The 14,399-nt window shown below is 36.7% G+C and overlaps 1 protein-coding gene across 7 annotated transcripts in view; it reads right to left on the reverse strand.

Moving 5' to 3' along the window:
• Positions 1-13,891, reverse strand: part of SLC26A7 (solute carrier family 26 member 7) — a 226,706-nt gene extending 212,815 nt beyond the window's left edge. For 6 of the 7 annotated variants that reach the window (XM_021089127.1, XM_021089128.1, XM_021089126.1 and 3 more), the window contains exons 1-2: positions 13,689-13,825; positions 13,245-13,549 (exon numbers count right to left, since the gene is read on the reverse strand). In XM_021089127.1, the coding sequence (XP_020944786.1) occupies positions 13,245-13,437 (193 nt within the window). In that variant the 5' untranslated portion in view covers positions 13,438-13,549; positions 13,689-13,825. Of the gene's footprint in view, positions 1-13,244; positions 13,550-13,688 lie in introns of all 7 variants that reach the window. The other variant, XM_021089125.1, reaches the window with a different exon arrangement.

Genomic DNA, 14,399 nt, shown 5'->3' on the forward strand with positions numbered 1-14,399 from the left:
TCATAGTATAGTTTGCCTTGGGCACCTTATTTTCTCTCTTTAGACTCTCCAAAGTAACTCTATGTACTAGGCACTATTATTCCCATTATACATATAGAAGGTTTAGTCTTCAAGAAGCTAAAGAACTTGTCCAAGTGATGTATCTGGAATTCAAAACTGAGGTCTTCCTCACTTTTCCTACAAATACTCATAAAGCTCTTACTATGTTTCCAACCTAAATTAAATTCCATGATTGACATAAAGGAACATGAAATACTAACTCTAAGATACTTGCCTAAAACAAACATTATCCAACATTAAAAATTATATGTGCAGTTTACAGAACAATCAGTAGAGAAGATAAATTATGAGAGACATACAGAAAATTTTTTTGGAAAATTATAATTTAAGTGTGGGTTGAATGATGAACAGAATTTTTACAAGTTTTTTCCTACAAATTGCCCACATTCCTGAAGAGTTGTAAAGCACTTTGTTCAGGTACAACTGATTTTGTCATTAAGAATATTTTCTAGGGCTCTCATTGAATTTCACTCGTTTTGGTTTCTAAGCATTATTCCTTTTGTCCTAGGTACCCATTTCATAATATACATTTTACCCTGTTAAACACACCTTTTTAAAGTTCTTGTCTGTTGGTTCCCAGATCACCATAATGTTCATGGATCATGTCTTCTCATTCCCCTTTGCTAGCTACTCAGCCACTTAAATATCAGTGTTTCTCAAGGCTTCTCCAATTCTGATTCCTCTTTTTATTCTATAAATTAACTGATGTCATCAGACTAGATGAGATAATCATGGCTAATGCTAATATACCTTAATATATCTCCTAAACTCCAGACCCAAGTGGACTTCAGTGATCCCACCCACAGGCACTCACATAAAAAATTAAAAATGGAAATTATTTATGAATTATTTATTTTGATCCTTCCCACCATCAATCCTGCCATAACAACAAAACAATATGCATTTAAAACAAAACAAACAGGAAGTTCCCATGTGGCACAGCAGATTAAGGTCCAGCATTGCCACAGCTGTGGCACATGTTGCCATTCTGGTGCAGGTTCAATCCCTGGACTGGAAACTTCCACATGCCATAAATGTAGCCAAAACCAAACAAACAAACAAAAACCACTGGTGGTTCCTTGTTTATTTATGCCCTATCTCAGCAAATGACATTGTAACACATCTAGTCACCCAATTAGAAAAACCTAGAAGTTATCAAAAATGTTCTCTCGGAGTTCCTGTTGTGGCTCAGCACAAACAAATCTGACTAGCATCCAAGGGGACACAGGTTCGATCCCTGGCCTTGCTCAGCATATTAAAGGATCCCGCATTGCTGTGAGCTGTGGTGTAGGTCACAGACACAGCTTGGATCTGGCGTTGCTGTGGCAGTGGCATAGGCCAGCGGCTACAGCTCTGATTTGACCTCTAGGTTGGGAACCTCCATATGCCTTGGGTGTGGCCCTAAAAAGACAGAAAAAAAATAATGTTCTCTCTTTTTCACCTCACATTGCAGAGCACACCAATCACCTTATGTATTCCATTAATACTGGAGGATTCTGTTCCTCCTACTGCTACCACTTCTGCTTTTCTCTGTTCAGACCACAGTGTTTTCTTTCCTAAATAGAATTTCTCCTAACTAGTCTTTTCTAACTAGTTTCTTGCCTCTGTCAAATATGTAACACAAGCCTCTGCCAGAGTGATTACATATAATACAAACCTTTGCCACTCCCTGCCATCCCTCAAGATCCACCTATGCTCTCCATCACCTTGGAAAATAAGCCCAAACACTTTTTCCATGTTATTCAAGAATGCTTTTATTATCTGGACTCTGCTAAATTTTCAGCTACAACTCTCACCAAAGTAGATTAATGATGAATATTTATACAAACTATGTTTTTTTTAACTCTTCTAATCATTGCATATTTTTCTTCTTTCTGTAGTGCCCTTTATCTGGGAAACTCTTTTTTTTTTTTTTTTATTAGGGCTGCACCTGAGGCATATGGAGGTTTCCAGGCTGGGGGTTGAACTGGAGCTACATGAAGCTGCCAGCCTATGCCACAACCACAGCAATGCCAGATCTGAGCTGAGTCTGCGACCTACATCACAGCTCATGGTAATGCAGGATCCTTTAACCCACTGAACAGGGGCAGGGATTGTTCTGTTTCACTCCAGCTTCGTCAGATCTATGTGTTAAACACTAACTCAACTAATAAAGTGGGACAGATTCCCTAAATGTTACCTGTGTTTATAGTTCCCTTGAGATCCTCTCCAGAGAAGCAGTAATTAGCAGGACATGATTTCTTAAAACTCCATTTCATATAATACAGTGTATACGTAGCTAATGAAATCTCACCAGCTTTTTAAGACTATCACTTTTTCTCTATGTTGATACAGTTTTTACCACCAAATATCCATTTTATGCCATGTTATATAGGTAGGATTGTATTACTCTTCATGTTTCTAAATAAAAACAGAATTTTTTGGCAGCTCCCTAGGTTATACAATCTACCCAGAGAGGCTGAAGCCAATACTCTCAAAACTTTCATTAAGAAAATGTTCCCATCCTACATACCCACATAAGGATGACTTCAAGATTGAAATAACAAGATCATTTTTGTGCATTTTTGTACAAATTTCTGAGGAAGGAAAAAATAATAAGGCCCTTGTGGGCTGGACTATTGTCTTACACTTACCTCTTTCCAAGAACATAGCAAAAGACTGTATTTTTTTTCAAATATTTTTAAAATAGAAATGAATAAAGGACCCTAGGAACACAGACTAGTATTCTTGAAAACAAAATAATTAGGTGGTAGTAGGCACTTCCAAGAATTACATATAAGAAACTAAACACAAACTGTGTGGGTAATGATGAAAGTTGTTTCCTTCTGGCAACTGGTTTTTGGTGGTCTTAGCACTGTTATTAGCAAACTACAGTATAATCAGCTGTCTGGTTCACAGCATCAGTGGGCTCAATGTTAAGCAATATACAACTGTATGAAAACAAAATTCCTATAGTCACGCATACTCTTGGTTCACAGACAAATATTGTTAATGAATGATCATTGGTTCTAATCACTAGAGGGGTTAAGACAAATCACCTCATGCTTTCATACTGTAGCTTTATTACACAGGTGAGATCTCACCAGAGTGAAAATAAAGAATTACCATGATAACAAAGTTTGATGAGGAGTTACCGTCATGGCTCAGTGGTTAACGAACCTAACTAGTGTCCTTAAGGACTCGGGTTCTATCCATGGCATCCCTCAGTGGGTTAAGGATTCGGCACTGTCGTGAGCTGTGGTGTAGGTCACAGATGTGGCTTGGATCCAGCATTGCTGTGGCCATGGCTGTGACCAGCAGCTGTAGCTCCAATTCGACCCCTAGCCTGGGAACGTCATATGCTGCAGGTAATGCCCTAAAAAGACCAAAAAAAAAAAAAACTTCCTAATCAATAGACCTATAAGCTTAAATATGAAAACCAGTAAGAGATTAAAAGTTTCCATGGGGAGAGCAGCCACTGAAAGGAGGGGCACAGGAAAGCTCTATCCCAACAACTCAAGTATTTTTTTTTTTTTTTTTTTTACTGTTAAGATACAGTTAAGCACCTACTATTTGATAGGAGCTGAAAGGATTTCCTAGGACTCAGGACATTTGCTGCTAAAATTAGGGTGGTTGGTCACCCTAAACTTTTAATAGTCCCTGCCCTCAAGGAGCTTACAGCTTAGAAGAGAAATTAAATATAAATCAAAAACAAATATGATAGAGTGAGTTAAGTGGATAAGTGAGGGTACTATGGGGAAACAAGACAGAGGTAGTAAGCACTTTCTGAAAGCCATAGTTCTCAACCCTAGGGGCTCATTGTACTTAATTTTTTTTATCATTAGTTGAAGCAGCTGAGGCATAGAACAGTAAATTATTTGCCATAAATTCCTGATAGATATTGATTTAATTTGCCTAGGATTTGGGCATGAGCATTTTTTTGAAGCACCAAAAGAGACTATAACATGCAAGCAATGTTGAGAGCTACTGAATTAAATCCAGGCTGAGATGTGCTAAGATATAATTAGATGAAAGGGACCAGAAGAGAAAGATTATCCATTTTAGAGGGAGCAGTATGTGCAAATGTCTTGAGGCAAAACAAGCACGATACTTTAGAACACTAAGCACCATTTAGTATAACCAGAACATGGAATGAACATAAGAGATGTGAGATTCAGATTTTTAAGGGCCTTGAAAACCATTTTCAGAAGTTTGAGCCTGTGTAAAGAGAGAAAAGTGATCTCTTTAAGCCACAACTACCTTCTAAATAGTGTTTGCTTTTTATATAAAATACCTTTTCTGTCGGCTTTCATGGATTTGGACCATCAAGGCCTCCTTGTTCTGAGTTTGAGAACTTTCTGCTCTAGATCTGAAGAAGATGAATAACAGGAGTGAAGTGGCATTAATGTAAAAGGTAGGAAGTGTTAGGGAATATTACAAAGTCCATGCCCACATAGAGGGTGCAAGCACCAGTCAACCTCAGCCTTTCCAATCAAGAATATTATCCTTTTGCTGCTGGATGATTAGCTTTAAATGAAGGAATAAATTTGATTTTAAAATGAAGTCTTCTAATATTTATACATTGGCTCCCAACATTATGCAAGCCAATAAAAACATACTTGCAGTTTCAGTTCCAAGTAAGTATTTGGAGTTCTAGGGCAAGTTCTAGGCAGCCAAGAGGGGAGGGGTGAGAAAAAAGATAGCAAGGGAAAGTGAGAGAGATCAGTAGATGGTGGGAAGCAAAGATGCTATAAAGAGTGAAAAAACAAACTAAAAAGCCATTTGCAATGGTGGTAGCTGAAGAAATTTAAGACAAAGGCACCAATATCTATGTCAATTTTTTGTTGCAGTTTGTAAATAGATGATAGAGGGACAAAACTATAAATGAGAAAACATTCTAACTGGCAAGAAATGAAGAATAGCTCTCAATTAAGATAGGAGCATGGACTCGAGCTTAGAAAGACATTTAAACACCATCTCTGCTTTACAGAAACAGTACTACCGTGTACTACAAGCAAACTAATCAGCATTCCTTCATCTGTAAAATATAAATAATAACAGTATCAAACTCTTAGGTTGTTATGAAAATTCAATAACTTAGAATGCAATGAATATTTAGCACAGCTTGTGACACATTTTAAGCATTTAGCAAATGCTGAAATATCTACTACTACCAAGGAGGTTGTCACAAGGACAATGAGTATGAGATATATTTGAGAAACATTAAGAGGAAAGAATTTGTAGAACTTGATTAATTAAATACAGCTGAAAGGGGAAAAGGCAGTAAAGATCCCCACCAGACTTCTGGCATAGACAACTGAATAGATGGGGGTGACTTTCAGTATAATAAAAAATAGAAGATAAGGACGATTTTTCCCTTTTATTGCTCCTTAGCTTTTAGTAAGCTATGTCACCTCTGCCACATAGAAAAAGCTACTGTTCACTGATGCTCAGGCCAGCATTAAAGCACATCTCCCCTCCCTCCGTCACCCTTAACTAGTCTTTCAGGGGGAATGAGAGGCTCTCAAGGGAAAGAACAGGATCTCTAAGTACTTCTTCCCACTGGCACAGCCCTCTTCCCCTCCCAACCCAGAATTTGGGTTTTACTTTATCAAGGAAGGTGACATGTTATTACAGGAAAGGGCAGCCTGAGAGGATGATGTGAAAGGAGACTTAGGCGTTGTGCTGCCCGGTGTCAGTCTTAGTCCCACTCAGGTAATGTCTGTTATAATCAAAGCAAACTGGAGAACAGAAGGCAGCGAGGGATGAGGGATAGAGCCCCACAGATTTCCATTTCAACGCCTCTTAGCAGTGCTAGAAATGGGGACAAATCACCCAGTACGCTAAACTTTAAACTCCTATTCTCACAAAAAAAGGAGTATACATACAAAGTATAGTAATATCCATTTTGCTTGATTTTACAAAATTAGAAATAATTTGTATAACATTTAAATTGTAGTAACACTCAAATGTGTAGTTAAGGTAATTAGAAGTAACCCAACATAAACCTAATTAACAAAAAAAAAAGTGTTTGCACATGCAAGTGAGAAGTTAGAAGTGAATTAGCTATCATCAGAACTCTGCTACTCTCTGCAGTGCCCTTTGACGGGGTAGCTTCATTTTCAGGCTTTGAAAGCCCTGGGAAGCTGTAGAGGCATATCATCATTACTGTCAATAGTTCCAGCACAAAAGGACGTCTTCTCTTCTTCCTGAAAAGTTCCCAGGGTCTGGGATGATTGGACCACTCAGGTCTTTTGTAGTACCGTCACTATTTTAAAATAAGAAATAACTGGTTTGTTGTGTGGTAAACCCATAGCCTTGTGCCTGGGGGAATATATCATCATTGAACCAGTCACTAGCCAGGTGTATGGAATTGTGCTAATTATCAAGAGGAGCCACAAGTCTTCACCTGGAATAATAATTCTGGATGCAGCTCAAAACACTGTTACACATTAGAATTGGGGACAATTGGACAAAGAAGAAACACAGAGCCTCAGTGTCTGGGAACCACTCCCTGGAAATCCAATTTAATTGCTTGAGAAGGGACCGAGGTACCAGTGTTCTTCTAGGTCCCAAGGTGGTTCTAATGGCCCCTCAAAGTTGAGAATACTTGTGAAGGGCGATGGTTTACTTATCAGCCTAGAAGCAAAATTAGAACCCCACCTAGACCATGTATACTAAAAATGGAAGAGGGGTTGTTCCTCAAAACAAATCCAAGGCATAGCTATTAAAAGAAGCAGAGATAGATCCTAGCTGTCAAAAAGAAAAGTCTCCTACTATATAAGCCACATGCCTTATCCTCACAACCACTGCCAATCTTTTGTTGCAAACTTTGCTAAGTTCTTAGTACCCTAAAATGGAAGGTCATCATTTGTCCCTGTGAATAGATATAGATATATATAGGGAGAATTATTCAAAATGCAGAAGCACATAAATAATACTTTAATATACAAATTAACATTATTTTATGTTTAAGGGGGAAAAAAGGAAATCAGAAGTGCTGAATGAAGACTAGAATTATAGGTGAGCATGGGTCACAGGATGAGGTGATATGGAGAAGTGAAAAGCCATCAGTGTTCCTAGCTCCTGGGTACACTTTTACAGAGGTCAGACAAGTGTACTTTAGATTTATTTAGCAATATTTAGCTGCCATTGTTCCCAAAGAAAAGTTACTAGATATAATAAATTATGATCTCTCTAGATTATAATCTATATCTGTATAGTGAGTAAGAGGCTTGGGTTAGAGATATACAGCTAATGCTATAGTTCTGAATCTTCAAGACTGAGACCATGCAGAGAAAAATTCTCAGATAAGCTTTAAGCTTCACAGTGCAGTATGCTTCAGTAATTTCCACTTACTGTTCAACATGTCACCAAGCTGCCCTCAAGAGTTCAATGAAGATCAGCCATCACACGTTTTGGTGCCAGTAATGCCACAAGTTCTACATAATTATAAGGAACATATACATCTTTCGTCTGTGACCCAAAACCTGTGGTTTGAACAGCAGGCAGCCCTATGGCAGCATAAAATTTTCATGGTTGGCAACAAAAATTCTAGGTGATCCCCTGGAATGCGAGTCAAAACATTCTCAGATTCCTCCTCAGTGGACTGGATTTTTATATGGCAAGTCATGCATTTTAAGTTTCCACCCTGTCTCAAAGCTTGAGTTTTCAGAATGAAAACAAAGAAAATATTCCCCCCAAGTAGTCATCCAGGCAATTGTGTGAACGAAATACTCTAGAGATGAGAGTTATATACTGTTTAGCTTGCCAACCATGTTGGTGACTGTTTAAGTCAATGATATTCTCTAGAATGTTTGCTCATCTTCAAACTGTCTTCTGTAGTGAGGCCCTACAAGATGTCAATTGAAGAATATTGTGGGAGATGCCAGCTATAAAGTTTCTTTGCTGATGTAAAGAATGTGAGCTCCCAAATTTCTTTAATATTTTTGTAAATATAAATAATTTCTAAGAAATATTTGAACACGATGAAAGGATGATCTAAAGTTCCTTTTCTTCTCTAAAATGAGCACACCTACATTTCTATTTATTTACTCTGAGGACCCCTTTAGCAGTCTGGTACAGCCTGTGGACTCCTTTCCAGAAAATTTTCTTAAAATAAGTAACAGAAAATACATAGGATTATAAAGAAATGAAATATATTAGACTATGTTAACACAGGTTCACAGACCTGAAGGTTCTATGGATATAAATTAGGAAGTTAATCTTATGTAATCTCTTTTAAAGGTTGTATTGAACAGTAAGCAAGTTCAAGGCATTTCAACAAAACATGTTAGAAAGCGTCTTGGCAGGGGAAAATAATTCAGACCCTAACAGGGCTAGGCAAAGATGAGGATACCAGGAGGAAGTTGTGGCACTAGATGTGTGAAAGTGGGAATTGTGACAAAATGCAAAGTGCATGCCCTGTCTGCAGGGAAGCCAGCAGACTTTTGCCACAAGGAGACTCGAGCCCTGTAAGGCCAAGTTTTCTCCTTTTTCAAGAGAGGCCAGGCATCCAGATTTTCACATGACCTATATGAATGTGTTAATAATGTTGGCTGGAGAAAAAAATCAAACACTGAGACAAAGGAAATACATTCAAATCTTTTACCAGGTTTATCTGGAGGGCTGCAAGTTTAGAACTTCAGGAAAGTAAGATAAATCGGAAGAAATTATTCTCTATTATCAATTTTTTAAATTTGTTATCAATTTTTATTTTGTTATTATCAAAATCTTTATTACATTTATTTTGAAAACATAATAAATAATTTAAATTTAATGTATTTCATAGAGCAGGAGGAAGGACATGCATGTTACCATAGAATAATCAAAGGCTTCAGAGTTAAATTGCGTATTTAATGATTCCAAGAAGCATATTTGTTGAAAAACCTACATCTGCGCACCAAGCAATAAACAAGTCAGCAAGAATACAAAGATTAAGACATTGTATCCAAAGGTTAAATACAAGTGTGTGAAGAGTTGAACCAAAAGATTACAATACAATCTGTTAAGGCCTATCAGAGAGATATGTAAAAAGTACAAAGGGAGTAGGAGGTAAGCAAACATACAATCTCCCAGGAGATTTGGAGGGATTCTCAGAGCAATGAACTCTTCGAATATTCCTTTGTATCAGGGGGCCCAGATTATTAATGATCTAATAGGTTATTCTGAAGAATGCAGCTTTTATCCTAGAGGGAACTGAGGGTCATTGAAGAATTCTGAACAGGGAAGTGATATGTTTAGATTTTCAGGATCATTTCAGCAGCATTAAGGAATGGCCTACAGGAGGAGACAGTGGAGAGTGAAGACCCACAAGTTTAGACCCACATAGTTTAGTCAGCTAGGGCAGTAGCAGGGGGCATGAAGTAAGATTACTTGGAAAGAATCTGTTTAGGGAATAAAAACAACAGAAACTGGTGGCTGATGGTACCCTATTGGAAAAGTTAAGAATGGCTCAAGAATTTCTAGGAGAGGTAGTCTGGTATAAGTGTGAAAGCATAGGCCATGTTTGGTCCATAATTAGGTTCAAGTCCTATCTCTTCTAATTCATTTACTGTTCATCTTTAAGAGTTATTTATCCGCTCTGAGCCTCAGTTTTGTAAGTCAAGCGTTCTTTCAAGTGTTCACATCTGCACCTAAAAATTACTGATTTTGTTATTATAATTCTGGTTAGGATGGTGGTTTCATTCAGTTTATTTGTTTTTGAAGACTAATGTTGCATTTGAAATGCTTTTAGAAGATTTTAGGTTTGTAGAGTTGAATATGTGGATCTTTGTGCTAAAAAGAAAATCTCATTAGGACAGTTACAGTTATAGATGAAATAATCTAAGGTATTTTCAGAAAAGAAGATCCAGGGTTTGGATCTCCAGGACACTAATGCAATGGATAGATAGAGTAGGAGGTAAAATTTGCAAAGTCTCATAATAAGAAAAGACTGGAAAGGTGATGCAAAAGGTAAATAAAGAGCAGTGTCTAAAACTCGAGAAGAAAGGGTTTTAGAAAGAGTGTAGTCAACATAGAAAACACCATTGTGGGGGAGTTCCCGTTGTGGTGCAGTGGTTAACAAATCGACGAGGAACCATGAGGTTGCGGGTTCGATCCCCACCCTTGCTCAGTGGGTTAACGATCACGGCATTGCCGTGAGCTGTGGTGTAGGTTGCAGAGGTTGTTGTAGCTCTGGCGTAGGCCGGTGGCTATAGCTCTGATTAGACCCCTAGCCTGGGAACCTCCCATATGCCGCGGGAGCGGCCCAAGAAATGGCAAAAAGACAAAAAAAAAAAAAAGAAAACACCATTGTGGAATCAATTATGGTGATGACTGAAACTATTTTTAACAACTGGGAAATCTTTAATAAATTAATTTAAAATAGCTTCTTGGTATTTTATAGAGAAAACATTAAAATGTTGTTTTCCATTATCATTAATTTTAAATATATTTCTAGAGAGAGAAGAATTAAAAATGACTACTAGATTGAACTATATAATTTTCTGTATTTATAAGGGTAAAAAAACCATTGAATTCAACAATATCCTATAATTTAACTATGCTAAGTAACTGAAAAGTTGCTTCCAAGATTAGTAGGGTAAAAACAGGTATTTATTTCTATTGTTTGTGTTATGATGCAAAAGTAAGAAGTAATTTTTTACCTCTTACTTCTAACTTTTCCTTAAAAACTGGAATTAATAAAGATTGCCAGAGTTCCCGTTGTGGGAACAAACCTGGCTAGGAACCATGAGGTTTCAGGTTCAGTCCCTGGCCTTGCTCAGTGGGTTAAGGATCCGGCATTGCCATGAGCTGTGGTGTAGGTCACAGATGCAGCTCGGATCCTGCATTGCTGTGGATGTGGTATAGGCTGGCAGCTGTAGCTCCGATTGGACCCCTGGCCTGGGAACATCCATATGTCACAGGTGTGGCCCTAAAAAGAAAAATATATATGAAATAAAAAATAAAATAAAATAAAATAAAAATGATTGCCAATACTGTATTCACAGATATAGAAGGTAATGATATCTAAACATTTTCCTTATTCTATATTCTCCTGCAATTATTTTTCTGGTCATGCTGGCTTTGAGTCTAAAAACTACAGGGGTGAAACCTAAATGCAAAAAAAAGGTAATTTGAAGGAAAAGATATTCGCACCTTTCCAAAGAAATGCCTTCTATTACTAACAATATTAGTATTATGAAAAAATTTAGTTATTTTGGCAGTGTAGAGTGTTATGCATAAGATGTTGAGTGTTGGCTTTGGAAAAAGTCCTGACTCTACCACTTATCAGGTATGAGGTCTAGGGAAAATTTTACTTTTCTAAGCTTCTACTTTCTCATGTGGTAAATGAAGGACTGCTATCTTTTGGAATTTTGTTGGAATAGGGAAAAATAATGTATATAAGGGTTTAGCACAGTGCCCATTACAACAAATGGCAGCTTATGACATTTACCCATAGAGGGTAAGAATGAGAAAAACAATTCAACAGAATTGTTTTTTTAAAAAATAGGTACTTTTAAAAGAATAGGTACTTTTTTTAGAAGGATTAGTATTTCTGTACACCAACAAAAATCTTTCAGTTCTTTCTTTTCTCCTTGCCCAATCACTGGGAGCCTTCTAAAAGAACCAATAGCCAGATCCATAACTTTCAAGATGCAAGGGCTGAGTAAGCTTTGTACTTTTCATAAGTTGGTGGCTAGCCAATGTATTTCTTCATAACCAATGAAATACATGACTCAAAACAAAACCTCTCAAGTATCTATTCCCAAAGAAAAGCCATAATATTAACCGCCAAAAGATGCAAGAATGGTAACACTAATGATTTATCACAGGTATCTTTATCATATCCCCTAATTTTCTTATTAACATAATATTTTACAAAGATGAAAAGACAAATAACTTTTAAAAATATATTTCTTTCACTTTACATTAAAGTAAAATAAATTTGTAAAGTGTACTGAAACTATCTAGTGAAAAAGCCCTTGTAAGTTCTTCACCTTAGTTTCAAAGTACAAGGCAGTATCTCATTTTGAATTTAAAATTGAATAAAAACAATCCCAAAAATGTCCTAACCTGTAATTTACTTTGCATTTTTATGAGAAACTACTATTTGCTGTTGGTAAATTGGTCATTAAAAATATAATAGAAGGTATTCATAGAAATAGAATCCCACAAAGTATGATAGTATTATGGATTTAAAAAAAAAAAAAGTGCAGATGTTCCTAATCAGATGAAAAACACAAACATACAAACCAGTTTGTTCCAGCTACAGAATAATTCAATTAGAAAATTGCTTTATAATTTAAGTATATGAATAACAGTTCGAGACAGGGAGTTAGTGAAACTGCAAAGAAATATAAATCTACATAGTCTATGCCAAGGAACATTTTACAAATTCTCAAGGCTGAGAAACCAGTTCCTTTTCTTGCTACAGGTAGGAAATTACTACTTGAAGCAGTTTTTTTAAAAATACAGTGAACATACCTTTAAGGAAAATACACACACACACAAATCACACACATGCCCACACATTGCAAGCATACCTAACAGCTTTCAGAAAGAGAAACACCTATCTAAATCCAGAATATTACACATAATCTGCTTTGGGAAAGCTAAAATCAGACTTCTCACCAGTTTAAATTTCTTACTGAGAAACACAGTATGTAATGTGATACAGAATTGAATTGGCTTTCACAGTAAAACATAAGCTCTAAGTACATCCAGGATTCTCTTTGCAAATAGTGATCTTGGCAACGAGCCTCCTTTATGTACAGAAAACTGTTCCTTGCCTATAGGAACTCTCAAGGCTACAACAGGTAATCGTGTGCTGCCAATTAGGTTTACAAATGATATGTTCAAGCCAGAAGATATATTATTACTTGATTCAGCTTAGGTAAATTATATCAGCAAGGTCAAACTATAAAAACTCATTCTCCCACAACTATTGATATTTTATCATATAGTATTCAATTTTAACATTGCAAGTATATAAACCCACTCAAAGATTGGCTCAATGCTTAATAGCTATCAAATATAGCAAAAAACAAAGACAACTAGGAACATTTTTGTATACAAATATTCAATGTGCTTATTCCCCCCAAGTTATTTAAAATCCATTTCATTAACTAAACTGTAGATCTTAGGTCACAACACTTCCAAGAATGCAAAGTGACATCAAGGCTGAAAAAAAAAAAATAGGAAAATCAAATGCAGTACATTACCTTGCGTCACCTGTTGAACTGCCAACATTATCCCAGATACAGTGTCTGGAAGCAAGTTTTCTTTCAGATTGTAATGAGTTGCCCATTCCAAAATAGGTAGTCGCCTTCTACACCACTGTTTAAAGTCTTCACAATGGGGGGTAAGCATCTTGCTCCAAAGCACACTTTTCTTTTTTCTCTTTGCCCCTTTCATTTTTCTGATTCCCTCTTGTAGAAGCAAACTTCTTTAAACAAGGAAAGGATTGTTGCTGAACGCCTCCTTTCAATGCCAGGCTCCAACTCGTCTGTGGTTTACAATATCAAAGCTATCCAGAAAATAAATCAATAAAAGAGAGAGAGAGAGGGAGGGAGAGAGATTAACAGAAGCACAAAATATATTCAGCCAGGCTGTATGTCTTACTACAGTACAACTAATTATTACAGATAAAAGATATAGATTAAAACCTCGAATTCTTATCTGATGGATAAATGGTTCCTGTTATTTGTAATATTTTTCAGATCTTGGAAAAGTAATGGGTTCAGTGTTAAGTTGGTCTGGAGCTCTCTCACCAGTAATTCTCCTTATATTCACTGTAGTCTCATGTTTTGGCTCAAATCCCAATAGCTAATGAGGTAGTTCTGGGCGTGTGTTGGAAGAGGGCTGGATTATGCTAATGAAACCAGGAAGCATTCAGCTAGTCAAGTCTCTCCCTACAGGCTATGCAAAATCATAAAACTGCCAGAGAGTTTTGTCATGCAAAATACTTCATAGAATCTAGATTTACTTCTTTGAGAAGTGTATACTTTCAATATATCAAACGACTGCCCGACTGCCCGTTCTAAAAAAACTGAGAAACATAAACGGCTTTGCTAAACGTCCTTATCTTTTCTTTTCCCTGGGAGATGAGATTTTCATTAATACAAAAACATTCACACAACCACTGCCCAGTCTACAATCAGAATAGCCAGTTCTCATAAACAAACTGAAATTTCATCTCATGGGCTAAGAAAAAAACCATACAATGAACAATTAATTGTTGCAACATTTCTTCCCTGGCTCTGAATTGTTCATTCAGTTTTCCCTATTTTTCTAAGTTGTATAATTCTCACACTCTTGCTAGTTAATTTCTGAGGAACAACATATAGTTCATACTATTTATTGTTTGAAGTGTCCCC

This window comes from Sus scrofa, chromosome 4, assembly GCF_000003025.6.
Source record: "Sus scrofa isolate TJ Tabasco breed Duroc chromosome 4, Sscrofa11.1, whole genome shotgun sequence".
Taxonomy (NCBI): Eukaryota; Metazoa; Chordata; class Mammalia; order Artiodactyla; family Suidae; genus Sus; species Sus scrofa.